Source organism: Musca autumnalis, unplaced genomic scaffold (genome assembly GCF_047663935.1).
Source record: "Musca autumnalis isolate F117 unplaced genomic scaffold, ASM4766393v1 scaffold_2, whole genome shotgun sequence".
NCBI lineage: Eukaryota > Metazoa > Arthropoda > Insecta > Diptera > Muscidae > Musca > Musca autumnalis.
This window is the reverse complement of record NW_027411755.1, coordinates 226257830-226284599: the sequence shown is the minus strand read 5'-3', so window position 1 is coordinate 226284599 and position 26770 is coordinate 226257830. Positions and strand designations below refer to the sequence as shown.

The 26770-nt window shown below is 32.7% G+C and overlaps 2 protein-coding genes and 1 long non-coding RNA gene across 6 annotated transcripts; 1 reads left to right on the top strand and 2 right to left on the bottom strand.

Moving 5' to 3' along the window:
• The first annotated feature begins 1043 nt into the window (after positions 1-1043).
• Hacd1 (3-hydroxyacyl-CoA dehydratase 1) lies at positions 1044-2595 on the top strand. The gene has a single exon (XM_073970961.1). The coding sequence runs from the start codon at positions 1211-1213 to the stop codon at positions 1946-1948; it is 738 nt and encodes a 245-aa protein (XP_073827062.1). The 5' UTR covers positions 1044-1210; the 3' UTR covers positions 1949-2595.
• A 2594-nt stretch (positions 2596-5189) lies between these two features.
• Positions 5190-8073, bottom strand: Nfs1 (Nfs1 cysteine desulfurase). The gene is made up of 6 exons (XM_073970960.1): positions 7784-8073; positions 7576-7667; positions 7307-7518; positions 6321-6529; positions 5669-6260; positions 5190-5601 (listed from the first exon to the last, which is right to left on the bottom strand). Exons 1-6 carry the CDS (start codon positions 7914-7916, stop codon positions 5448-5450), a joined length of 1392 nt encoding a protein of 463 aa, XP_073827061.1. The 5' UTR covers positions 7917-8073; the 3' UTR covers positions 5190-5447.
• Positions 8074-18654: 10581 nt separating this feature from the next.
• On the bottom strand, positions 18655-25973 carry LOC141395307 (uncharacterized). Of its 4 annotated transcripts, XR_012410609.1 has the most exons (8): positions 25638-25973; positions 25366-25574; positions 25017-25303; positions 24832-24954; positions 24553-24727; positions 24309-24484; positions 24080-24245; positions 18655-18835 (listed from the first exon to the last, which is right to left on the bottom strand). It is a non-coding gene; the product is annotated as an uncharacterized lncRNA (long non-coding RNA). The 4 variants fall into 4 exon arrangements; XR_012410608.1 differs by having other exon boundaries at positions 24073-24484; XR_012410607.1 differs by having other exon boundaries at positions 24080-24484.
• Between the last annotated feature and the right edge of the window lie 797 nt (positions 25974-26770).

Sequence of the window (26770 nt, the reverse complement as noted above, 5' to 3'; positions counted from 1 at the left end):
TTATAGATTTCTGTTTTTGCTTGGGCGAATCGGAATATTTGCCTTTCGGATTGCAAAAATATTGCTGATTTTGATAATTGCAGCAATTTCAACATGCCTCTGGTGTGGAGGTAAAAAACTTTCAGCAATTCTTTGGCAAATTTTTCGCAAAGCCCAATCAAAAATAGAACAAAGAGCTGTTGAACTTATGGAATTGGAATTAAATGAATTTCCATATTGGTTCAACATTATTGTTCTATGGATTAGGAATATTATGAATTTCATGGAATTATTGGTGAGATTAATATTGTTTTTATGGTTTCTTTTTTATTTTGACAGGATAATTATAAAAGAAGTTTTGAAGAGCTTAATTTTTTGGGTGTTAATCAAAATTCTTTGTGTATATGTTATTGTTTAAATAATTAAATGTAGTTTTATAATTGTTATAATATGATGTTGATATTGTTTTCTTATTATATGTTGTTATCATTGTTTATTTGTTCTTTTTTAGAATATTAGTTAACCCTCCGTTGGGCTCCTGGGTCTGACCAGACGCTTTTGAGTATTATAAAAAAAAGGCCTGGCCAGACCCAGGTATCCAACGGAGGGTTAAATAAAAAATAACAATTATTTAACGTTAATTAACATGTATTCTTTTCTCAATCTATCTACATCTGAAAAGGTTAGCACTACGTAGTGGAAGAAGATTCAAACCTGCCATATGTACATACAGTGTGAATCCCGCAATTGGAGACCATCCCCATCCATCGCAGCAGAAGAACGCCAGCTGCCACGGCAGAGACGAGTGGTTTTAGCGATACCCAACACATTCCCAACATGTGGATTGGGACCACACCATACACTGCATTTGTTTAGCTGCCCAGCTAATCACACTCACCTGTCCCCTGATTCCTTATGGACGCAAAAGTTCAGGTTGCAGAATTCTTGAGTCTGGATACATAGGAACCAGAACCTGATAATTGTAATAATACACGAACGGACATATTTGCGTTGCTACAACAGCAACTGATATGGCAGCACCGTAATTTCAATTTTCTCACTCCATGGCTATCACTTGGTAGTGAATGTTGAAGAAAAAGCAGCAACTAAGAGAAAGTGATTTTGATGAAAAAAATCGAATCCATTAGACGACACTCTATTAATCTATAACATATAGTGCGATCACAACAAGCTTTTAGTTTAGTCTATCGGCAGAAGTACAGATAAAGTCATGGCGGCACCGAAATCCGGAAAAGCAGCTTCCCCAGCCAAAGAACAAAGTGCAGCTGTAAAGGGATATCTATTTATTTACAATGCTGCACAGGTGGTTGGCTGGAGCTACATACTCTATCAATTAATTAATTACTATCTGATTCAAGGCCCTGAATTCAGAAACGGTATAACATTATGGGATTATACTCGCGTCTCTGTCATCATTTTCCAAAATGCTGCTTTTGTGGAAATTTTAAATGCTGCTTTTGGTTTGGTGAAATCGAATCCAGTTCTTACTCTATTCCAAGTGTTCAGTCGCATGATGGTTGTTGTTGGTGTTGTAATGGCCACACCTACTGCTAAGGTGTCCCCTGGTCTACCTATTGCTCTGTTTGCCTGGTCAGTAACGGAAATAATCAGATACGGTTATTACGCGTTGAACATTGTCAAATTTGTGCCCCACATTTTGGTCTTCCTGCGCTACACCACCTTTATTGCCCTCTATCCAATTGGAGTTACCGGTGAGTTGTTGTGTTTCTGGTGGGCACAAAACTACGCCAAAACGAATACTGTGTGGTCCATTGAAATGCCCAATATCTACAATATGACCTTCTCCTACTTTGCCCTGCTGTGGATTGTGATGTTGGGTTATATCCCCCTGTTCCCCCAACTGTATTTGCATATGTTTGCCCAACGCCGTAAGATGCTTGGCGGAGGTGGTGATAGTAAGAAAGCTGCTGCCAAAAAATCAAATTAAGGAAAGTGCATTTTTTTCAATATTTGAAAATTTCTAAAAAAAGGGAAATTAACGGTGTCGCAATATGAATGAATGCCAGTTAATTTAGCTAACCGTGACACAGTAACATACAAACATTAAATAACATACGACAAACCAAAAACCGGTTTCTTCTACGACGACGACGACGACCATCAACCTTTATAATTGGAAATTAACCTTTGTATTCGCAAAATGCATTGGAAATTAATAGATGATATTCATTCACTTTTTACGCACACTTACAACGACCGATTTGTGTCATCGTTTTCAAAATTATACAGAAATAAATTATTGAAATTTCATCGTCCAATGGAGAGGGTCTCTACTTGGTATTTCTTTTTATGGTCTACCTAATTTGAATTACTCAATATTTAGCCCCTCCATTTCATATATGTATGTATGTAGATGTGTAAAAGCTAGCTGCATGTTTTATTTTGTATATAAATGTGACCTCTCTTAACCTGAAACATTTCCATTTAAGCTTGTCATTATCGTTTTGTATTGTTTAAGATACAAATAATTAAGAAATACTACTATATTTAATGGTACTGCGGAGACATTGTTGTTGTAATAAATAAACGAATAAAACATTTTCGTCACATTTTTTGTGAAAATTAAAACGAAAACAATCGGCATTTTTGTGTTTATCAATTTTATATGGAAAAAGTGTTAGATAAGGGGCCTAATTACGTGATTCGACATCGAGTTGTTTCGACCCGAGTACTCATAGTTGGGATGACAACATTCGTTATCGAGTAAAATTATCGAGAAATTGAGCATAAATTTGCGAGTAATTTCTCGTAGCCAAATGGCCTATCGTAAACAAACAAAATGAAAGATTTCTTATTTTATTTGTGTTTATAATGTAAAAAATTGTTGTTTATTGACGGTTTATAGAGGAAAACTGATATTAGTAAATAATTGTGAGCATTTTTTACACAAAATAAGAGAAATTTGGAAAAGTCCTTTTCAGTCGTTTTAAGAAATTGTGATAAAATTGTAATTAAAATAAATACATATGCATGCTATCATTAACCAAAAATTAGTGTTTGCAGTCATTAAAATATAAGTTGAAAAAATAAGCATTTCTGCAAAACAAAAAATTATTTAATATTAATAGGCTTTATTTTATAGGTGAACAACTTTTAATAAAGTGCATTTTAAATAGTTCATCCCCCGTTGTTTACCAAAGGAAATACTCTCTCAGAGAGGCTAATGCAAAACACCCACCAAATTCTCTCATTTATTTTGAGAGAGAATTATTAAGGTAGATGTATTAGCAATCTGTAACAAGAATGACAAAACAATTTTGCAAACATTAATAATTTTCATATTTTCTTAGCACAACTTCAGTCCGAAATTATTATTCAATGTATTGTTCAAAAAATTCCACAAATATTTACATTTTTTCATTCATAATTTTGTTTTTTAGTTTTTGATTTGAAATAAACACATTTTTTTGACATCTACCTTCATAACTTTCCCCAAAGAACACATAGTTCGATTACCGGTTACTCTCGAAACATTCGATCAGTGATTTCGATCGAGTCTTATCATGCCGTTTTTTTCTTGTGTCGAAAACTTATTCACGAGTAAATTCTTGATCGAATCGAATCACATAATTAGGCCCAAGATTTGTTTATAACCAAAATGTATTAGGTTGGACTGAAGAAATAACAGCAAGATCATAGCTTCCCAAAAAAATCAAAATGTGTTTGAACGGAAAGTGGACCAAAATAGGAATTTATCTATCGTGCCAACCATCCAGGAAGCGGGGAAGCATAGACTTTCCCAAGAAAAAAATTATATCGTAATCGGAAATCCAAGTACTGTCTTCCACACACAATTTCAAACAAGAAATCTTAAAAAATCGAGTTTATTGTTGTATTTGTGACCTTAGAAGAATCCCCATTATTGTTATCTTTGGTCCACAAAAAAATCTTTTAAAAAATCCCCGTTTATTATTATCTTTGTTCAACCAAAAAATCTTTACAAAATTCCTCGTTTATTGCTATCCACCACCAATCTGTAAAAAAATCCAAGTTTTTTGTTGCCTTTGGGTTCACAAAAATGACTTCAAAAAATCCACGTTTTTTGTTTGTTGGCCAAAGGACCACCAACAAATCTTTAAAAAAATCCACGTTTATTGTTGGTCAAGGATCCACCAACAAATCTTTAAAAAAAATCCACGTTTATTGTTGGTCAAGGATCCACCAACAAATCTTTAAAAAAATCCACGTTTTTTGTTTGTTGGTCAAGGGACCACCAAAAAATCTTTAAAAAATCCACGTTTATTGCTGGTCAAGGGTCCACCAAAAATCTTTAATAAAAATTTACGTTTATTGCTTTTCAAGGGTCCACCAACAAATCTTAAAAAAATCCAGGTTTATTGTTGGTCAAGGGCCCACCTAAAAATCGTTTTAAAAGATCCACGTTTATTATTGGTCAAGGGTCCACCAAAAGATCTTTAAAAAATCCACATTTATTGTTGGTCAAGGGTCCACCAAAAATCTTTAAAAAATCCACGTATATTGTTGGTTAAGAATCCACAAAACAATCTTTAAAAAATCCACGTTTATTTTTGGTCAAGGGTCCACCAAAAAAATCTGTAAAAAATCCACGTTTGTTGTTGGTCAAGGATCCACCAAAAAATCTTTAAAAAAAATCAAGTTTATTCTTTTTTAAAAAATCCACGTTTATTGTTGGTCAAGGATTCACCAAAAAATCTTTAAAAAATCACGTTTATTCTTTTTTAAAAAATCCACGTTTGTTGTTGGTCAAGGATCCACCAAAAATCTTTAAAAAATCCACGTTTGTTGTTGGTCAAGGATCCACCAAAAATCTTTAAAAAATCCACGTTTGTTGTTGCTCAAGGATCCACCAAAAAATCTTTAAAAAATCCACGTTTGTTGTTGGTCAAGAGTCGACCAAAAAATCTTTAGACAAATCCACGTTTATTGTTGGTCAAGGGTCCACCAAAAAATCTTTAACAAATTCACGTTTATTATTGGTCAAGGGTCCTCCAAAAAATCTTTTAAAAAATACACGTTTATTGTTGGTCAAGGGTGCACCAAAAAATCCTTTAAAAGATCCACGTTTATTGTTGGTCCAGGGTCCACCAAAAAATCTTTAGAAATTTAAAGTTTATTGTTGGTCAAGGGTCCACCAAAAATCTTTAAAAAAATCCACATCAAGGGTCCACAAAATCGTTAAAAAATTCTTTTTTATATTGTCTTGAATCTCGTTTTTTATTGCATACATTATTATATTCTGTGCCTTAAACATATTTTGCATAGTAAATTACAATAGAGGGGAGAATGAAGGTAACTAATTAAATCATAAAATTTAAAGAACATAAAACGAACGATATAAGAGCCTTTCAAAGGCAAACGGAATAGGAATTCTAAAGCCTACAAATGGTGTTTTTTGTTATCCACATTTTTAGTTTATACAGAGCAGACATTCTCTGTGATGGCAATTAATGCTGTGACCATTGGATATTTTTCAAATCAATACCCTCTTGTACCATTTCCCAAAGTGGAGACATTTCACGCAATCTTTCAACATGTTGTATACATTTATCTGCTGTATAGTCGATTTCTTCGATAGTTGTGAAACGGCCAATACCAAATCTAAAAACAAAAAACTAATTTTTAAAAGCCAACTGTAAAAAACTCCTACAGAAACCTTTAAGCCTACCTTATAGAACTGTGTGCCAAATCTTCATCCGTGCCAATAGCTCTCAAAACATACGAGGGTTCCAACGAAGCAGAAGTACATGCTGAACCCGATGACAAGGCCACATCCTTTAATGCCATCAACAGCGATTCACCCTCAACATAGGCAAATGATAGATTAAGACAACCATTATAGGTTTCTTTGGGATCTCCATTACGTATAACATTTGGCAATGCTGTTGTTATACGATCGAAGAGACGTTTCGATAGGAAATTAATCCATTTTGTATCGTATTCCATTTCTTTTTGTGCTAACTCCGCAGCTGCGCCTAAACCAACAACCAGCGGTGCTGGCACTGTACCACTACGTAAACCTCTTTCTTGACCACCACCACTTTGAATGGGTTCCAAACGAACACGTGGACGACGACGCACGTAAAGGGCACCAACTCCTTTAGGGCCATAGATTTTGTGACCAGAAATTGACATTAAATCAATATTCATGGAATTGACGTCAAGTGGAATCTTTCCCACAGCCTGGGCGGCATCAGTGTGGAAGAAGACTTTCTTGGAACGACACAAGGCGCCAATGTCGGCAATGGGTTGTTTTACACCTGAAAGCATGAATATTAAATTTTATTTTGGGGAAATTGTAATATGTGTTGGTATGTTACCAATTTCATTGTTGACTGTCATTATGGATACCAATGAAGTTTCTGGGGTTATTGCTTCCTCCAATTCTTTCATATCAATGATGCCATTTGTTTGCACAGGCAAATATGTTACACGGAATCCCTCATTTTCCAGGGCACGACAAGAATCCAAAACACACTTGTGTTCAGTTTGTGTGGTGATGACATGCTTCTTCTTTGAACCATAAAATCTGTGAAAAACAAGAAGCCAATATGAATAAGAGTTTTAGTCCGAGCGCACCACCCAGATTGAGTCTTATTATCCCGAATACGATGATATAAACTTTTAATAGAGAATATGGAGCCTGACGTTCCGAAACTTAAATGAGAATCACTAAACGTTTTGACCTATTCGAAGCTTTTTGGATGTTGCACATGTAAAACCTCACATCAAATCTAAAGAATTTATTTAAAATATACATAAATATAAGGAACTCGAAACAAATTTCCTTTACCGACCCTTCGCAGAAAAAAATACAAAAATTTCCTTTAAATCGTAAGTTTTCTTAATAGGCCGACCTTCGGCTGGGGTTTAGGACTTTTTCCTATAGATAGGAGCAAATTTCTGGTACGCGAACACAATTTTCTTTAAAGTCGTAAATTTTTCGAAGTTAACAAGGGAATTTTCGGAACTCTGGAGGCCTATATCACGGGAAGTATACATTTCCGCAACAAAAGTAATACATCGTTAGAATCGGTATGAAATTTCCATAATTTTCTGCGGTGGGTCGGTAAAGGAACTATAAGCCAAGGCACGCATTTAAGATTACACAGTTAAAGGCAGAGTAATTACAAAAAATTAAATTTTTAGCGTGGAACCCTTAAACTGCACATGTGTCTATTTTAAACTTGCTGAAAATCAAAATTATTCCATAAAAAAATTGGTAAATTTCTGTCGAAGGATTTTTTATAGCTTGCGTACAATTCTATCCGTCCCGAACATTCACCATTTAATTTCGCATACTCACCTTGCTACACCTTTAACGGCTATGTTATTTGATTCTGTGGCACCAGATGTGAAAATAATCTCCTTAGGTTCGGCGCCAATGATGGCGGCAACTTGTTCACGAGCCTTTTCGACGGCTGTTTCTGTTTCCCAGCCATAGGCATGAGTGCGAGAATGTGGATTGCCGTAATAGTTTGTTAGATAGGGCAGCATAGCATCCAAAACGCGCAAATCCTACAAAACACAACATTAAACAAACAATTCCAACATTTAACACATTTCTACACTTACCAAAGGTGTTGTGGCCTGGGCATCCAAATATAAGGGCCGTCCTTCCACATTATCTGATTTGATGTTGAGCTTAATGCGTTTCTGTCTGAATTCTGTTGGAGAAAAAGAAGAGGAAAACAATAGTGTTTACATAACCTCAACATAACTCAACAATGGGAAGGATAATCATAACAAGTATCTTTTTTCAAGTTAATTTCTCCAAACATACGCTCAGATGATGAAACGGAAGTCTGGACTTCTGTTTGCTGTCCTACAGTGGCCGATTGACTGATGCATGCAACCCACTGCCTATTTATACCAACTGCGACTTTTAAAGCCTTGGGATTTATTAAACGTAACATTTTCGAATATATATTCCGCAGCGATGTTAAATTTATAAAATTTTTCCTCTGCTGCCAGTTATTTGTATTATTTTGTAGCCAATCAATTTCACAACAATCCGGCGCACAATCCTTTTCTCTCTTTACAAAAATAAAATAATAAAAGAAAAAACATATGTTTCTGTCATTTCTGATAAGTAATTGGTGTTGCCAGATCTATCCAAGGCATATTTTGCTATTAGTCTTACTAGGCGTTTACACCAGGCAGTTTGTCTTCAAATACAACTCTTATTTACTAACACTTATAGCTCATTTAGACTAGCCATAAATCCTCGACTGGATTTAATAAATCCAGTACAAATCTCATTGCATTTAGATATACATTTTGGAGGATTTAAATGACAGTCAGCTGATTTTTGTTCATAGCACAATTACCAAGGTAGATGCATCAGCCCATCTTAACAAATGCGAAACATTAAAAGAATTTTTTGTAAATTGAATTCGTCTCAAAAAACATACGTCAAATTACAAATGTATTGTTTAATACTGAAAATGTTAGCACATTATGCTACTAATGCTAACTAAAGATAAAATAAAGAATTATTTTATCGCAGTTTGCCCATCTAAAATAAATAAACGAATTATTTTATTGTTTAGACATCATAAATATTAGTCTTGGTTGATTAAAATCAACTTTGTACATCAAAACAAATTTAATTTTTCCGCCTTGTTTACAAATTTTTACATTTTAAATTATTTTTAGTGTAGCAATTCACCGATGCATCTACCTTGTTTCTTGTGCCAGCTTGCAACTTTTTGTATTTTCTAGCAACATGTTGCAAAAAACAGAGTTGTATACGAGGATTTATGCCAGATTTAAAACAAATCCACTCAATAGGAGGATTTATTTTTGTATGGGAAATCTGGTAGATTTTGGCTGGATTTAGCAAATAAAACCTGATAATGCGCTAAATCCGGCTAATGGTGTCATATCTAAATGGCATATTATGTTTGGCGTCGTTTCGTGATTTCGAAGGCGTTTCGTGATTTCGCGCGGAATCAAGCAAAATTTATCATGATTTCGCATACAAAAATGAAATCATCTCATTTCGTGATTTCAGCGAAATCAACATCGAAATCACAGTACACATGATATACAACCCTGTTTTTGCCTAAAAAAGTACCAAAAGTTGCAACACTTTTCACGTATCACAATAAACAAGGTAGATGGTCAATTGCTGCCACAAAAATATGAATATATTTGAAAAAATATTAAATTATTTTGTTACAATGCTATTTTTCATTGTGTTCCCGTACTTTTTTAATGGTATTGTTAGAAAAAAGATCAAATTGTCAAAAAATTGCTTCCCCATACAAATTTCTTAAAAAATACGGGAACGGAAAAATGTCGGAAATTGCAAAGACTCCAGCATAAATGTCAAAATCAGCGTATCAGATTAGATGCTAATGAACATGCTTGCTGCTAGTTTCTACTAGGCCAAAATTGTATGGCAGAAAACAGGAGAAGAAGGTGTCATTCTGCGCTATTTTTGTTTAAAGAGAAGTGCAAGCCTTGCTAGATTTCGAAGTACGGGAACGCATTTTTAGCACTAAACGGGAAAAATACTGCAAGTACTAATATTGTGCAGTTTTTGTGCACAACTTTTATCTATCATAACTTATTATTATGATATCCTAACGATAAAATCATTTTTTTATTTTTTCCTTTGTTAGTACTATACACAATTAATACTATGTATAGATAATTTTACGATAATTTCCCAAATAAAGTTGTAAAGTTCTATATTGTCGTATATTTTTGATGATTAATTCAATGTACAACAACTTGTTTTGAAAATCCATGTTCGATCAGCTTCGCATATGCATCTACCTTGATCATTGTGATATGTTTGAAACATGGTACAAATACACAGGTAGCCGCATCGGCAATTGTTGGTAACATAAGGTGTCAAAATTTGCCATCAATTCAATGCAGTTGACACATTATGTTACCATCAGCTGGCATGATAATGCTACCTGTATTATTGTACCATGGTTTGAAATCAACCAAGGTAAATTTATAAAAGGTATGTGCATGAATTACAACAACTAACAAATTTACAAAAACAACATTGTTGGTATTGAAAATTAATTGTCAAAGAAAATATTGAATAATAGGGTCGTTCCAAAAATTGTTTGCAGGAAAAACATAAATACATTTTGAAAATCCTCCAAAATAGAACAAATTTGAATGACAATCTAAACATAAAGCATTCAGAACTGTCGTAGGTCATTTTTATTACACGATTAGGAAGAAAAACAGTATTTTATGGTAGCAAATTTCGAAGTTTCAAATTTCATGAGTAGACCCTATTACATTTTGAAAACTAAATTTACAAAAAAAGTAAGAATACAGCTGATTGTCACTTCTACCTTGTATAAATGTACCTTGAAATCAACAAAAAATAATGGGTGTTTTACACGATATGTAATTTTACATATGTGTTGTCACTTTGCGTATACATTTTGTATATAAAAAGTGACAACTCATATGTAAAAAAACATGTCGTGTAAAGTACCCATAAGTGTAATATGCCATTTAGATATGACACCATTAGCCGGATTTAGCGCATTATCAGGTTTTATTTGCTAAATCCAGCCAAAATCTACCAGATTTCCCATACAAAAATAAATCCTCCTATTGAGTGGATTTGTTTTAAATCTGGCATAAATACTCGTATACAACTCTGTTTTTTGCAACATGTTGCTAGAAAATACAAAAAGTTGCAAGCTGGCACAAGAAACAAGGTAGATGCATCGGTGAATTGCTAAACTAAAAATAATTTAAAATGTAAAAATTTGTAAACAAGGCGGAAAAATTAAATTTGTTTTGATGTACAAAGTTGATTTTAATCAACCAAGACTAATATATACGATGTCTAAACGATAAAATAATTCGTTTATTTATTTTAGATGGGCAAACTGCGATAAAATAGTTCTTTATTTGCTCTTTAGTTAGCATTAGTAGCATAATGTGCTAACATTTTCAGTATTAAACAATACATTTGTAATTTGACGTATGTTTTTTGAGACGAATTCAATTTGCAAAAAAATCTTTTGACGTTTCACATTCGTTCAGATGGGCTGATGCATCTACCTTGGCAATTGTGCTATGAACAAAAATCAGCTGACTTCCATTTAAATCCTTTTTTTGACAGTTGTATAAAGGAAAAGTTGCTGAAAAAAATGTTTCGCAACATTTAGTAAGTAAAAAGACACCCTATTATGTGTGTTCGTCTACTCAAAATTTGTACAAATTGTTGCTGGATGTTGTTCGTTTACCGTACAATGCAAAAGATCTTAATCGATTGCAGGAAGTTACTGGACTTGTACAAATTAGTGAGTTAACGAACACACCAATTATAAGTCTTCTTGTGTTAAAGTTTCGATTTAACGAACAGATTAATAGCGTTCCGGTTAACTTAAAGTTTAAAGTGATTATTCAATCTCAAGGAGGATCATCTTGGCGTTAACTCTCAATGTAAAAATTATATTTTTAACGAATTCAATTTGCAAAAAAAAAATCTTTTGACGTTTCACATTCGTTCAGATGGGCTGATGCATCCACCTTGGTAATTGTGCTATGAACAAAAATCAGCTGACTGCCATTTAAATCCTCCAAAATGTATATCTAAATGCAATGAGATTTGTACTGGTTTTATTAAATCCAGTCGAGGATTTATGGCTAGTCTAAATGAGCTATAAACTCCGGGGTGTATTTCAGGATTTCGTGAAATCCAGTGGATTTTTGAGGGCAAGTGTAAACTTGGCATTACCCCCATTATTAACTGTGTCTTTTTACGTGATAATTAGTAATAATTATTACTAATGTTGCAGATTTTGACAGTTGTATAAAGGAAAAGTTGCTGAAAAAAATGTTTCGCAACATTTAGTAAGTAAAAAGACACCCCTATTATGTGTGTTCGTCTACTCAAAATTTGTACAAATTGTTGCTGGATGTTGTTCGTTTACTCTACAGTACAATGCAAAAGAGCTTAATCGATTGCAGGAAGTTACTGGACTTGTACAAATTATTGAGTTAACGAACACACCAATTATAAGTCTTCCCCCATTATTATAAGTCTTCTTTTGTTATAGTTTGGATTTACCGAACAGATTTATAGCGTTCCGGTTAATATAAAGTTAAAAGTGATGATTGAATTTTAAGGAGGAGCTTCCTGGCAAAACTTTCAATGTAAAAATTATTTTTTTTTTATGCCTCTAAATTGGTTTATTTTGGGTTTTCAAATCCATCAGATAGGAAAAGAACACATATAATAATGACCCTTCTTGTGTTAAAGTTTCGATTTAACGAACAGATTAATAGCGTTCCGGTTAACTTAAAGTTTAAAGTGATGATTCAATCTCAAGGAGGATCATCTTGGCATTAACTCTCAATGTAAAAATTATATTTTTAATGCCTCCAAATTCGTTTATTTTGCGCTTTCAAATCCATCAGATAGTAAAAGTACACATATAATAATGGCCCATACTCTTTTGCCGGACATCGAAAATATAACATGAAAAATTTTCAACTTTTACGAGAGAGAGGAGTTGAAGGAGCTCCCTTTCTCCCTTCTTACCAATAAAATCAAAACATTTTCATGAAAATTTTCATAGTTTGGCGCAAGAGATACATACCAAGCAAATTTATATAAGGTAAATGCATGAATTACAACAACTAACAAATTTACAAAAACAACATTGTTGTTATTGAAAATTTAATGTCAAAGAAAATGTTGAATAATGCGGTCGTTCTAAAATTTTTCTCAGGAAAAACATAAATAAATTTTGAAAGTCCTCTAAAATAGAACAAATTTGAATCAAAATGTAAATACATATAAAGAATACAGAACAGGGGCAGCATTCTTGTTCTATGAAAATATTTCCTTTATATATATTTTTTTTTATTTGACAGTTTTCTCCTTTATAAAAGTTTTCATTTCAAATTGTCATAGAAACAGAATTGAGCCCCTGTCTTTTACTACATTTACATTTACGAAATCTAGCGGATTTCAACTGTCAATTCCTTTGTGTATACGTGAAATGAAATCTCATCTGAAATCCATTGGAATTTTAAATGATAATTCCATTGGTTATATGTCAAAAAAATCCTCACAATGAAGGTTAACCCGGCAAAAAGGCTCTAATGTGTACGGCATTTTACACTAGAGTTTTTGCCAGGTTAACCCACTACATGAGGATTTATTTGACGTTTGTGCTATGGAATTGGCATTTGAAATCCAAACCCACTGTGTTAATCCGGTTAAGTGTAACCGGGGTTTTACAGCTGATTGTCACTTCTGCCTTATATACCCAACAAAAAAATTTGGAAGTTGTGCAATTGGAGTTATGATTTCACAACATTTTTCGATGTAGTCCAACAAAGTTATATCTTAGACAGACGGCAGAGTTAATTTGCATTAAAAATTCCTTAATTTGAATTAACTTTTTACCCCGATAGACGATAGTTTCTGCATTTATGAAACAGCTGTTTGTGTTGTTTGTTTGTACCCAGCAGACCATTTCATAAAATTTTACAAAAGTTCGCCAAACTATGCGAAACAAATATACATACTTTCTACAATTGATTTTTTCTCCACGATAATGTAAAAATAAATTTTAATTTATACTCGAATCTTTTTAATATTAAAAAAATGTCGCAAAACTGTAAAGAAACATTTGAAGAAGATATCATTTTCGATAAAATTGGTATGGTGGGTAAAGAAATGCTTGTGAAAATAACAAAGACATATGATCTGTTCCTTTACTTTTGAAAATGGTAAAACCGGCAAAAGTAGTAAAAGTTGTAAACTGCCCCCATATGAATTGTATGGTGTCTGAAGTAAAGGAACGCTTTTCGAGTAAAAAGTTGTAAAACTTTAAGATTCTTGCACGTAAAGGAACAGACCAATAAATACAACAAGATAAGCTTGGTAGAATAAAATAAAGGTAGGCCACAGCTAACAGCTGATTACAATTTTTTTCTTTTTATGGCCTAATCTGTCAAAAGCAGGGTTGACATTTTCTACTGTTTTTGACATTATGCAATCATAAAGGTAGATGTATCGCTGAATTGTTCCAACAAAAAACTTCTGCTGTAACACTATATCTTAAAATTGAAAACAATGACAAAAAATGTGTATTCGCGTGGCAAAATAAAATTGTTCATTTTTTTAGCAAAACTTACGAATGAACGATTTATCAAATATTGATATTAATTTAAATTTGTTCCAAAAGTACGGGAATGTAAAACTTACAATTTTTGTAAAAATTCTGCTGACATTTATCTGCAAATCGGATGCCAGCAATCACGATGTCAGATTAGTCAAACTTGTCAAGTAGAAAATAAGTGAATGACATTTTTCACTGCCATAAGTTTGGGAAGAACACTTTTCCAACGAGAATATTCTGGAGCCTAGCTAAAGAAATGTTTTTACACTATATGGCACTTTTAACATATAAAGCTACGCAGGTACATCTACCATTATTATTGTACCATGCCATTTGACGTTTTAAGCCATGGATTCAGGCTGACATTTCTCAGCGATTTTCATACCTGGCCTACCTCTACTTCACTGATGGGCAAATTGAGAGAGACTCATGTATTTTTTACACTTTTGTGTGTGAGGCAGAGCATTTCTGCTCTACTTCATTGTACCATGGAAGAATGTATACATTTCGGAGAATTTGTTATAAAATAAAGAAATAAAAACTTAAGTTGCTAAAATTTTTGCGGTAATTTACGATACGGAAATTTTTAATGGAGCAGAGTTGGTGTCCATGTCGAAAGCTGAACTAGTGATGGAAAGGCAACATAAAAAAAAACTTGGATGATGAAGCAAAATCAGTAGTGCGATTCTGTAACTCTCTACCGATGGAATTAACGACAAATGTCGATAGTTAGCGATATTTGTCGGTAAGTGCTATTCTGTTGTGACAGCCACCTTTGGCTGTGGCCTGCGTATGTCCACACACACAACACATACCTTCATACTGCTTTTCTTTCCAGCCACCTTTGGCTGTGGGATGAATATGTCCGTCCGTCCATCCACATCAAAAACAAAACATGCCAGCATACCTCCTTTCAATAGCATTTCACTCATTCCACTTATTGGCGGTGATTTTTGATGTCACTCCAGGCACAACAATAATATTTTTAAATTATTCGCTTTCAATGTTTATTAATTTATTCTAGCAATTGCCTTTGCCGGCAAAAGGAAAAAGTAAATAAACATAAAGTCAGCTGTCCATATATTAGTGTTGTAAGGTTCGTCAATTACATGTGAAATCGTTATACAACACTATATCATCCCAGGGCTTTTCAAACTGTATCCAACAAATAGTTGAACGATCAGATTGAAGAAAATAAAACATGCATGATTTGTTGAACATGGAAATTTTTTATTAAATAATAATAAATATTAAAAATATGTGATTATCTTTTCTACGAATTAACCAATAATCCGGTTAACATGAAATTATTTCATTTATCCGAATGAATTTCCATTTGGTTTTTTTTATCATATTTCGATTAGCGCCATCTAGTCTACTTACTCCGGTACTAGTCCCATTTAATCACAAGTTTCAGCATATGTTCTTAAATGTTCCATGAAAAATCATCTCTGAAACTTTATCTCCATGTGCCAACTGACCTTGCTAGATGTCACTTTAAAGATTATTCAACGAGTTTACCTAAACCAGTGACAACAAAGTTTCAAGTGGTGTGATGAAAAAAAAGTTAACCTCAACATAAAATTTTTATTTAAATAAAATAACGTAACACAGTTAAAGTATGTATGGAAAAGTGGAAATAGTTAATTATTAATTTCATTATTCTGTTTTATAGAAGATAATTAACATCTCACACGTACATCAACAAATTTCATAGTTCAAATTTCATATACTCAATCTAAATTTTTGACATTCAAAATTGTTTTTTTTGCTCGGGTAAGCATTAAATTGCAACTATTTCATTTTATATCTCTTTTATAATAAATAAAACAAATAATCTTGTCATTTGTACAGGATATTGTGGAAAATAATCCTTTAAAGTTGATCAAAGGATTAACCCTCAGTCAATATCGCTGTATAAATGTGCACAGGGATATACATGCGAGATATAGAGGGAGACACTTTAGCCCGAGCATAAAGTGGACAAAAACCTAACCTCACCACACTCAGAAAACAACCCTACCAAAATTCCATCATATGGTCGTAAATAAAGAGTTGGAAATCATCATAGTGAGTACACAAACCAAGTAAGAAAAGAATATCAAACTTGAGGAGCTTAAAATTTAAATAAAAACGCTGTTAAAATACACATAAAGTGATAAGAGTGGCACAATAATTCCATATTGGTTGCATAACTCATTTTCTTGCCACCAAATTCTATTATTCTTCTTTTTATAACCACGTTATCTGTTTTTACACGCAGTTATACCCATACAATTTGATAGTCATTGCATAACCTACAAAATAATCATAATTAATACTAAAGCCTAAATTAAGGCGGTTACATTTATCTAACCATAAAAAGAATAATAATAAAGGTTGCTGCAAAAGATATTAAAATTAAAAATGCAAAAATTAAAAAAAATGATAAAAACGATATGTAAAAATGCACATATTCATACACGTGTCATAATACACTAGTAAATATATTACCTAACCTAAAAAAATTTGCCAAATACCAAAAAAATGAAATCATGAGATATATAAAAGCAACAAAACAGTATTTTTTATTTTAAATAAATATAGCCATAAAAAAATGTAAAATTAATAGAACGGCCTCCTGTAAAAAAATATGAATATAGAAAATTAACATAATTAAGGAAATTGTGAAAATATGTAAAAATTGTGTATACATAAAAAACTAAGATAAATTAAACTAAAATCTATAAAAGCATGCAAATTGAAATATAAGACTAGATTTAAAAATAAGAAATAAATAAATATATATGTTAAAATATTGTTTAAAAATAATGTATAATACAAGGATAAATTCAAAAACGATTAAAATTTGAACTAATAATTATAAAGTTTAAAAATGGCTTAAAATTCATTTAATATGGGCTGAATGAATATCTAGGGTAGTGGTTATTCGATTTAGGGATGTTTCTTAACATTTTTTTTTGGCAACAGAAACATCATGGCAGACTGAAATATGTCTAATAGGGGTGGGAAAATGCCAAAGAGGTAACACATCAATACCTCAAGGAAATTGGAGTTCATTTAAGTATTTATTTTGAGGTTAACGGCTACAGGATGTATAAGTACACATCCGTTTCCTTTTCTTTTTTTATTTTTTAATTTCAAATCCGAATGACAGTTATAAAGTAACCCCAAATGAATGATGGTACAAAAATATCTTTAAGTGTGCAGTCAAGTGGAAGACGAACTCCCCCATCCGGCGAGCTAAGCCGCAGCCTAACAACCAGTACCACCTCCACTTAACCGGACTGTCACATTTATGGCGCCCAACTACAGAGCATTTTTAAATTTTTGATTTTTCTCCCATAGCCCAAACTTGTTAGTGGATTGTATTTTCCGTATCAGTATCCCGGAAGGCACGTGTAGAGCCATGCCGTGTAGTACAGGTACAAAGATACAATCAGCTATACAAGTCGCCAATCCAGAGAAATGATTGATGTCTCCAGAAGGGAAACATATTCGATAGGCTAAATAGCTAGGTAAATATTTGTTCCTATTTTGAAAACAGAAGTCATTGATCTAGAAAGGACCTATACAAATAAAATTTTTAGTCCCTAATTGTGTACTTATACTTACCATCAAAACCCTAATAAGCCTTTTCCATTAAAACAATTAAAAATTCAAACCAAAATAAATGCTTTATTTTATATGTTTATTTAAAAAAATAAACATAATTTAAAATGTTTCAAAACAATTTAATTTTTTTCATTTATTTATATTTCTAATTAAAATTAGAAATTAATAATATTCTGAAAATACCAAATAAATTGACTTTCCAGAATTCCAATTAAAAATTTATACATAAAAATCACTACCTGATCATTTTTATTCAGCCTAAATATTAGAAAATTGAACAAACAACAAAACAAAGAAAAAAAAAGAATTATATACAAAACAAACAAGTCTTTAGATATTGCATTATTTTTTATACAAAAAAAAAATTTAAAATTTTATATACAAAGTAAAAGTATTTAAATTATAAAAAAAAAAATCAAAAATTATAGTTAATTTACAAAACCACATTTAAAAAAATATATTGCCAAAATATAATTAAATTATTAATAAAATATATGTTGTTTAAACATTAAAAAAATTAAAAGATATTAAAATTTAATAATATATATAAATGTGCCTTTTGTAAGTATAAACAAAAATACAATAAAGAAATCAATAAGTATACAAAAAAATACTCTAAAAAATCAATTAAATATTACATAGAAACTAAAAATCATTACATATTTAAAAAAATAAATATATGTGATTTTATATAATATTTAATTAATACAAATATCCAAAACAAAACCAAAATTATATAAACAATATTAAAAATATATATATGCAAAGATTAAAACAACCATATTGTTGTTAATAATAAACATATCAAATACTTTAATACAGTAAGAAAACAATAACTTACAGTTAAAAATAAAAAAAATATATTTTTATATAATTTGATTGAATATATTTAAATATATATAAATTTGGTTTTGTAAAAGTAAATTTAACAAATATTTAAAATAATAATTAAACAAACAAAATACTGCCAAAATATATAAAAATATTACACATACACATATTTACAATTAAGTTAACAAAAAAATATAGAAAAATATCAAAATTACATATACAAAAAAAATATAAAAGTAATATTCCAAAAAAATTACTACCTGAAAAAAATAACAAAAAAATAGAAAAAAAATATTAGTAAAAAATTATGAAATATTTAAAAATAATAATTATTATAATATTATATAAAAATATCTAAGTTTCCAAAACAATTTCTATATACAAATATTTAACGTCTATTTTTAAAAATACCAATACATCTCGATTAAGTTTAAGCAATAATTTTTCCATTTTCACGTTTTTGATCTCAATATCTGTTTGCATCACCAACAATATCGTTCTTTGATCTTTCTGAATTAGTCTTACAATGCCCAATAAAAACGCAGTTCCTACCAGAACTTCTAATAGACTTGCAAATAAAAACAATTCGACAACCAATGGTATTAATGCTGCCAGCACATCTTACGCTGCAATGTTTAATACTGGTATTGTTCTAAATTCTGGTGCCAGCACATCTCAAGCTGCAGGTTATAATTCTTTACCAACCACTACTTCTACTTCCAACCCTATCGGTAATAACAACATGAACATTTCTCAGATTTCAACACAAGAGGCAAATACAACCATTGTAGGAACTGGTATTCAACCACTTATGTCTGTGAATCCTTTTCCTACAACAGGTCAACAAACATTATCACCTGACGGAAGCTCGTCTATTACAAGACCACCATATAGTAGTCTAACAGGTCACAATGAATCAAACAATTCAGATTCACATCCGGCAATTCCAGCCTGTAATAACAATATTAACATAGATGCACCAATTAATACCAATGATGGTCCAAGTCTCAGAGAGTATATTAGTGCTTCAGTACGAATAGCTCAGTCTGAAACATTGCAAACTATGGAGGATCGTCTAGCTTCAAGGGTATCTCAGACAGTGAGAGATACAATTGATTCTCTAAGAAATATGTCACTCAATATCACACAAGAGCCAATTAGGACAGATACAGTACCGCCCAATACACAACAAAACAATATAAACTCCCAACAACAACGACAACGTGGTACGAATTATCCGCCACAAGTCACTAGAGACTCATATCCACACAATATGAATCAGAACTTTTCTTTTGGTTATAAACCAATAACACCCCTACAGCTCCAAAAGTGGGGATTAAAATTCGATGGTTCGTCGAAATCAGTTAGTGTTGAAGAGTTTGTATTTAGGGCAGAATCATTAAGATTGGACTATAATTGTCCTTTAGACGTTTTTGTGAAAGGATTTCACCATCTTCTAGCAGGCAGAGCTTCTGAATGGCTTTGGTTATTCAGACAGCAAAATCCTATCTGCGAATGGCAACATCTGAAATACCACTTTATAAAAAAATTTCGTAATTTCGAAAGCGATTTCGAAATCCAACGCAAGATAATAGATCGTCGACAGCTTCCATCGGAAACTGCCGACATCTATATATCAGAAATTGTCCGTCTGAAAAACCAAATGAGGATACCGATCCCAGAATTTGAGATCGTGAAAATCATAAAAGACAATCTCAAGGATGGTTTAGTTCAATTGATTTATGCTAAATACATTGATACAATTGATGACCTCCTTGAAGAATGCAAACGAGCTGAGGTTACAATATCTAAGCGGTTATCATTCAGACAACAACATCAGAACTATAGAAGGGTTCATGAACTTGAACTAGAACAGGACGAATCTTTCCAACCAATATTTGATGTTGAAGCTATGCATAAAAATCAAACAGTACCAACCAAGATATTAACTTGTTGGAACTGTAAACAATCAGGCCACACATTTATGGACTGCGATTTGGACCAACGAAACATATTCTGCTACAGGTGTGGGTTCGATGGGGTCACTTCGCCAAAATGTCCAAGATGTATGGGAAACCAAGGGAAGAGCATGGGGAAGACTGGTACCCCATGTTCTCAACAGAATGCAAGCCAGTAATAAGCATAGAACCAGAATCACATACCTATTCAAAATATACTCAACAGAAACCAACTATACTGCCAACCAAAAATGAAAATTTGTCGAAACAAACACCAAAATTAAAAATTATTGTTCCTTACGAACAAAGGTTAGAAATATATAACCAAAAAAGGGCAGAAATTTTTCAAGATTTTGTACCGGCGATAACTAAAAAGATAGTAAAGGCTAGACAATCATATACAAATAGAAAAAAAGAACGAAAAGAAATAGCATCTGCATGTTTAGAGGTAGCCAATGACATCAGACCATACATGGATGTAAAATTAAACGGAATTGCATTCACGGGTCTTATGGACAGTGGTGCATCAGTTAGTTGCTTAGGCAAAAATTGCATAGAAAATGCTAAATTAGTCAAAGCAAATATCCACAATTTTAAATCCGCTATCAAAACAGCAGACGGTAAACAACAGGAAATCATAGGCAAAATAAAAGTTAGCATTCAATGTGGAAATAAAACCAAAGAGTTAACTTTGTATTTAGTGCCTAATTTAAAACAATGCCTCATATTGGGATATGATTTTTGGCAAATGCTAAATATCAAAATATCTTTCGATCCTGATATAAATGAATTGTCTGATGACGTCATCAACAATATTGAGGACAAAAATATACATAACCTGACATACGAACAAAACATCAAACTAGAAAACGCGAAGCTCTCATTTCGTTGTTACACCAAACACGGACTGGGAAAAACTCATCTCGAAAAACATACAATTGATGTTGGAAATGCTATCCCAAAGAAGATGAGATATTTTCCAGTCAGTCCAGCAGTTCAGAAATTAATGTACGATGAACTGGATCGTATGTTGGACTTAGACGTGATAGAAGTAGCAACAAACGCAGAGTGGAATAATCGGGTGACACTAGTCATTAAGCCAAACAAAAACCGCTTATGTCTTGACGCAAGGGAGCTAAACAAAGTGACTAGAAAAGACGCTTACCCTTTGCCGAATATTGACGGGTTATTGGCCAGGCTAGGTGACACACATTACATAACCGCAATCGATCTTAAGGACGCATTCTGGCAGATTCCTCTGGAGGAATCGAGCCGTCCTTTGACAGCATTCACGGTCCAGGGTAGACCCCACTACCAATTCAAGGTCATGCCTTTTGGACTGTGCAATGCTGCTCAAAGGATGTGCCGCCTGATGGACAAAGTTATTCCTCCAGAGTTGAAGGACCGAATATTTGTGTACTTAGACGATTTGCTGGTGGTGTCACAAAGTTTTGATGATCATGTAGCAATGTTACAGGTAGTAGGAAATAGACTCACTAGCGCAGGTTTGACCATTAATATGGAAAAATCCAAATTTTGCTACAAGGAGTTAAAATATCTAGGGTATCTTGTGGGAGCAGGTAAACTCAAGCCTGATCCTGGGAAGATAGAAGCAATCGTCAATATAAAACCACCTAAGTGTCAGAAAGATGTGAGAAAATTCTTAGGAACAGTAGGATGGTATCGCAGATTCATCCATGAATTTTCCACTCTGACTGCTCCTTTGACTGACACATTGAAAAAGTGCCCAAAATTTGTCTTGACGCCTGAAGCCTTAGAATCATTTGAAAAATTGAAAGTTTGCTTAACATCCAGTCCAATATTGTCGAGTCCTGACTTTGCTAGGCCATTCTTCGTACAGTGTGACGCATCTAACGTCGGAGTTGGGGCTGTTCTTTTTCAGAAAGATGATGATAACGGAGAACATCCAATTGAATATTTTTCCAAGAAACTGAACAGTGCCCAACGCAATTATTCTACGACGGAAAAAGAATGCCTAGCGGTCATACTCGCAGTAGAGCGATTTAGACAGTATATTGAGCTCATGGAATTTACGGTCATTACCGACCATTCCAGTTTACAATGGCTCATGCGACAGAAAGATTTAAACGGAAGACTTGCGAGATGGAGTTTAAAACTCCAAGGATATAAGTTTAGCATAGAGCACCGTAAAGGTACTAAAAACGTCGTACCTGATATGCTTTCGCGTATGGACATGGACGAAATAACCCTAGATAATGCTTCAATTATTAATTTCAACTCTGATGAGTTTAAAAACAACAAATATTTAACGCTTATTGACACCATAGAACAAAATAAAGACCGTCTACCTGACCTAAAAGTGTGCGAAGGTGTCGTGTACAAAAGGGTCAAATTTAACCGAACAGATGTTGAAAGTGAAGATGACTGTTGGAAGATATGGCTTCCAGACACACTAACAGCAGAAATAATAAAGAAATCTCACGATAACAACACATGTCATGGTGGCATATCAAAAACATTACACAATATAAGGCAATATTTTTATTGGCCAACAATGGCATATGAAACAAAAGAATATGTAAACAATTGTCAACTATGTAAGGAAACCAAACATCCTAAGCAGATATTAAGACCACCTATGGGTAACGAAGTCGTAACCCAAAGACCGTTTCAGAAAATCTATGTAGATTTTCTAGGCCCTTACCCAAGAACTAAATCAGGAAAAGCTTACATATTTATTGTATTGGACCATAAAACCAAATTTGTGCTACTAAAAGCAATGACAAAAGCCACTGTTACCCAAGTTACAAAATTCTTGGTAGAAGAAGTTTTCTATAAATTCGGCGTACCAGAATTCATCCATTCTGATAATGGAAGACAATTTACGTCCGAAATGTTCACAGATACTTTGAAATTGTTTGGTATTAAACATATTAGAACAGCAATACACGCACCACAAGCAAACGCTAGTGAGCGTGTGAACCAGACAATTCTCAGTAGTATACGAAGCTACATAAACTCTGATCAATCTAAATGGGATGAGAAGTTACCCAAAATCGAGTGTGCCTTGCGATCGACGTTACACGCCTCAACAGGTACATCTCCATATTTTGCCTTAACAGGCTATAATATGATTACACACGCAGATGCGTATGCAATCTTAAGAAAACTAGATGCACTGGAAGATGGTAGTCTGGAGATTCTACCTGCATCAGATAATATGCAAATTCTACACAAGAACATAAATAAGAAATTACATGAGGCTTATGAACGTAATACTCGTTCATACAATAGAAGAAGCCGAATTGTATCATATAAACCTGGACAGGAAGTCTATAGGAAAAACTTTGTGCAGAGTAACTTTGCCAAAGGAATTAATGCAAAATTCTGCAAACCCTGGCTTAAATGCAGGATAAGAAAAGCTATCGGAAATTGCTACTACGAAGTTGAAAACTTAAAAGGTCAACTAATCGGTACAATTCACGCACAACATCTCAAACAGTGATATTAGTAAGAATACCTATATCTAAGATTAGTTCAATTCAGTATATTCTCACCACACACCCAAAACAGCTGCTGTTGTTAATGGATTAATCCACAATACAAAAATTTATAAGTTTCCACATCGATGTCATCATTTGTTTATATGGTAAAAATTCGGCCATTAATTTAACAGCATCTGAAAAACAACAAGAAAAAGGGTTATTTAAAATAATAAACAAGTTTTAACCTGAAAAAAAAAGAAAAACAAGGATTAGTAAAAACATTATATTGTGGTATGTGTTAAATTCACTTATCTGACAAAACTCGTCCGTTGTACATTCATCGCATTTGTACACACAATGTTGCCCATACACACAGGTAGAGAAATTGGCATTCAAATGAATAGTCACGATCCCACAACATTTGTAAAAATGTAAAAAAACAATCTGCACAACAAAAAGGTGCACACACACTCTTTGAATATTCCTACAAGGAAACAAATATCATACATTAAAATAGAAAAAAATTACCATAATGGTTTTAAAAACACTCACTCAAATTTTTCCATTTAAAGTCAAAATGTTGTTTATCCTTGAACAATACACATATAGCTTTGCATACATTGTCCCAAATCGTTAAAACAGTTGTATGTGCTATTTGCTTAACATCCTAGTACCTCGCCAAAAAGGTAGATATTTGTCATTCTTATTGCCCGATAAGACGGTACATCTAAATACATGCAAAGAAAAACAATAAGGGATCAATATTGAACAACGCACACACAAATAATTTCTTCTTGCTACTGCAGAAATGGTGGACAAATATGTACTTACCTTTGATATTACCCACACACAAAACTAAAAACAGGTAGCAGAAACGCCAACAAGAGCAACTGGCAAGAATTATTTATGTCACATCAAAATATTTATAAACTGCCAAGCGTTCCTAAAATATATCTGAAAAGAAAAAAGTATTTCGTTACAAAACGACCATAAAAAATAGAAAAATGGAAATATACCTTCTGATAAAATGTTATAGTTGCCCATTTCTATTGTAATTTATTTGTTACTGGATATTGGATATATACATGTGCCCACATGTCAATTGGACTGCCTCAATAGCGAAACGGAATATCCTCTTTGTTAAAAAAATGTTATACATAAACCATGCATGTTTCCGGCACCTTTTTTTTCAAAAATGTCAGCTTGTTGTATCATGACATCGGTGTTATCCAAATCATCATGTGTACATTAATCATAAACAATCATATTTACTGTTGCTCACACTACACCAATAGCAACATACCTGTAAAAAAACCAAACACGATAAGAATTTGCTTTATCAAAAAGGTTAGAATGGATGTATACTTTCCAATTATATCGGTCCAAATATGCAACTTGCCTGCATACACAATAGCACAATGCTTATTTTCGTTCCTTAATATTTTGATGCTTGCTCATCTTTGACAATATTTCTTATTGTACACCATAATTGGTAATGAATCTCTGGTTGACAAATATGTTCAAGATTCTTCCACATATACTGTAGCCAGAATGTAATAAGAGAACAATGGTACCTGAAATCAAAATGTAAACAAACATTAGACCATTATAAAGATGCACAGCTAACATAATATTACCTGCCAACATAAACATTATTCCCAATACTTTTTGTTTCACAGGTTTCACAAAAAAGCATTGGCTTTGTGACAGCCACCTTTGGCTGTGGCCTGCGTATGTCCACACACACAACACATACCTTCATACTGCTTTTCTTTCCAGCCACCTTTGGCTGTGGGATGAATATGTCCGTCCGTCCATCCACATCAAAAACAAAACATGCCAGCATACCTCCTTTCAATAGCATTTCACTCATTCCACTTATTGGCGGTGATTTTTGATGTCACTCCAGGCACAACAATAATATTTTTAAATTATTCGCTTTCAATGTTTATTAATTTATTCTAGCAATTGCCTTTGCCGGCAAAAGGAAAAAGTAAATAAACATAAAGTCAGCTGTCCATATATTAGTGTTGTAAGGTTCGTCAATTACATGTGAAATCGTTATACAACACTATATCATCCCAGGGCTTTTCAAACTGTATCCAACAAATAGTTGAACGATCAGATTGAAGAAAATAAAACATGCATGATTTGTTGAACATGGAAATTTTTTATTAAATAATAATAAATATTAAAAATATGTGATTATCTTTTCTACGAATTAACCAATAATCCGGTTAACATGAAATTATTTCATTTATCCGAATGAATTTCCATTTGGTTTTTTTTATCATATTTCGATTAGCGCCATCTAGTCTACTTACTCCGGTACTAGTCCCATTTAATCACAAGTTTCAGCATATGTTCTTAAATGTTCCATGAAAAATCATCTCTGAAACTTTATCTCCATGTGCCAACTGACCTTGCTAGATGTCACTTTAAAGATTATTCAACGAGTTTACCTAAACCAGTGACAACAAAGTTTCAAGTGGTGTGATGAAAAAAAAGTTAACCTCAACATAAAATTTTTATTTAAATAAAATAACGTAACACAGTTAAAGTATGTATGGAAAAGTGGAAATAGTTAATTATTAATTTCATTATTCTGTTTTATAGAAGATAATTAACATCTCACACGTACATCAACAAATTTCATAGTTCAAATTTCATATACTCAATCTAAATTTTTGACATTCAAAATTGTTTTTTTTGCTCGGGTAAGCATTAAATTGCAACTATTTCATTTTATATCTCTTTTATAATAAATAAA

Coding starts and splice junctions, on each gene's coding strand:
- Hacd1 (XM_073970961.1), top strand. CDS start 1,211: ATGGCGGCACCGAAATCCGGAAAAGCAGCTTCCCCAGCCAAAGAACAA.
- Nfs1 (XM_073970960.1), bottom strand. CDS start 7,916: ATGTTACGTTTAATAAATCCCAAGGCTTTAAAAGTCGCAGTTGGTATA. Junction 7,519..7,575: donor CCCAGGCCACAACACCTTTG/GTAAGTGTAGAA, acceptor TGTGTTTTGTAG/GATTTGCGCGTTTTGGATGC. Junction 5,602..5,668: donor TTGGCACACAGTTCTATAAG/GTAGGCTTAAAG, acceptor TTTTGTTTTTAG/ATTTGGTATTGGCCGTTTCA.